The sequence below is a fragment of the Eurypyga helias genome, unplaced genomic scaffold, assembly GCF_000690775.1.
Source record: "Eurypyga helias isolate BGI_N326 unplaced genomic scaffold, ASM69077v1 scaffold36920, whole genome shotgun sequence".
Taxonomy (NCBI): domain Eukaryota; kingdom Metazoa; phylum Chordata; class Aves; order Eurypygiformes; family Eurypygidae; genus Eurypyga; species Eurypyga helias.
Window position 1 is genome coordinate 1 of NW_010225676.1, and position 1,415 is coordinate 1,415.

The 1,415-nt window shown below is 45.2% G+C and overlaps 1 protein-coding gene across 1 annotated transcript in view; it reads left to right on the plus strand.

Moving 5' to 3' along the window:
* Positions 1 to 89: 89 nt before the first annotated feature.
* Positions 90 to 1,415, plus strand: part of ISL1 (ISL LIM homeobox 1) — a gene marked incomplete at its 5' end in the record, with an annotated part of 4,963 nt that continues 3,637 nt past the window's right edge. Inside the window, one exon of the mRNA XM_010150300.1 lies at positions 90 to 376. Coding sequence (XP_010148602.1) covers positions 90 to 376 — 287 coding nt within the window. The remainder of the gene's footprint in view (positions 377 to 1,415) is intronic.

Below are 1,415 nucleotides of genomic sequence, written 5' to 3' on the forward strand. Positions count from 1 at the left end.
GCCTCCCCGTGTCCCACCAGCTTAGCCTTCGCAGACTCCCGGCTTTATACTCATGGGGATCCTGTTCCTCCCTTCCCCTTCCCTTACAGCAGAACCTATCTCCGCCAGACAGCCAGCTCTGCGACCCCACGTCCACAAGCAGCCCGAGAAGACCACCCGAGTCCGGACTGTCCTCAATGAAAAACAGCTTCACACCTTGAGGACCTGCTACGCTGCCAACCCCAGACCTGACGCCCTCATGAAAGAGCAACTGGTAGAAATGACTGGCCTCAGTCCGAGGGTCATCAGGGTTTGGTTTCAAAACAAGCGGTGCAAGGACAAAAAAAGGAGCATTATGATGAAGCAACTTCAGCAACAGCAACCCAATGACAAAACTGTAAGTGGCCTGAGCCTCTGACGGTGCCCTGCCTTCCTTCCCAAGGAGAACAGCCTGGGCTGTGTCCAGCCCGGCCAGCCTCTGGGGTCGGTTTTGACGCTTTTGATTCTGTGGGAGCTCCCGTAAAGACAAAGAAAATGATAACTCTTGTCCGCTTGTTTCTGCTGTCAGTGCAATTAAACCCGATCACAGCGAGAAGCCCGTATAGGCTGCTCAAGTGAACACATGTCTTTTTGTGGGGCTATGGCTACGCAGTGGATTAGACTAACTTCTCTGCAGCATGAATTGCGACCTGCAGAGTTTACGGGATGTAATAAGCCGAGCCTTGTGTAATATTTACATTGCAAATGCAAAGGACTCCTTGAGGGGAAAAAGACGCTTTCGCCCTCGTCAATGGTTTTGCAGAGGAGTAAACCCAGAAGTAAAACCCCTGAGTAAAAGGGAAATTTGATGTATTTTCTTAGCACTTTATACACTACGATTTGTGTGTGTTTATCAGTGCACTCACTGTAGAAAAAAGACAAACTCAATGCAAAGTTTTTTGAAATTACCGTCGTGTTTACAGGTGACTTAAAATACGTTTAGTTCTCCGCAGATATATGTCCAGTTCTTGTCTGCAGGCATATGCAGTTATGATGCAAACAAGCAGAAAGCGCTGGATTCAGCGCAGAAAAGTGGCTGTCTCCGTTTTAAGCCAACTTTTTTCTTTTTTCTTTTTTTTTTTTTTCTGTTTTTGTTAGTCCACTTGAAGAAGAGTCTGTTATTCTCCCTGTGTATATTGACTGACCTGAGAATGACTATTAATTCATAAGGCTGCCTAGTTAAGTGGAATTTAAGGAGTTTCATTTTACCCTGTTGGAATGCAATAAAACACGATGTTATTAACTTGCCTGAACAATCTATTCGTCGAGACTTGGAGTTACTTTGTCCACAGTGTCTGCACCACAGGGCATACTGGGAGGGCTGGGGTTTCTTTTTTCTTTTCTTTTCTTTTCTTTTTTTTTTTTTTTTTTTTTTTAAAAGACATGGTTGTGGGTTC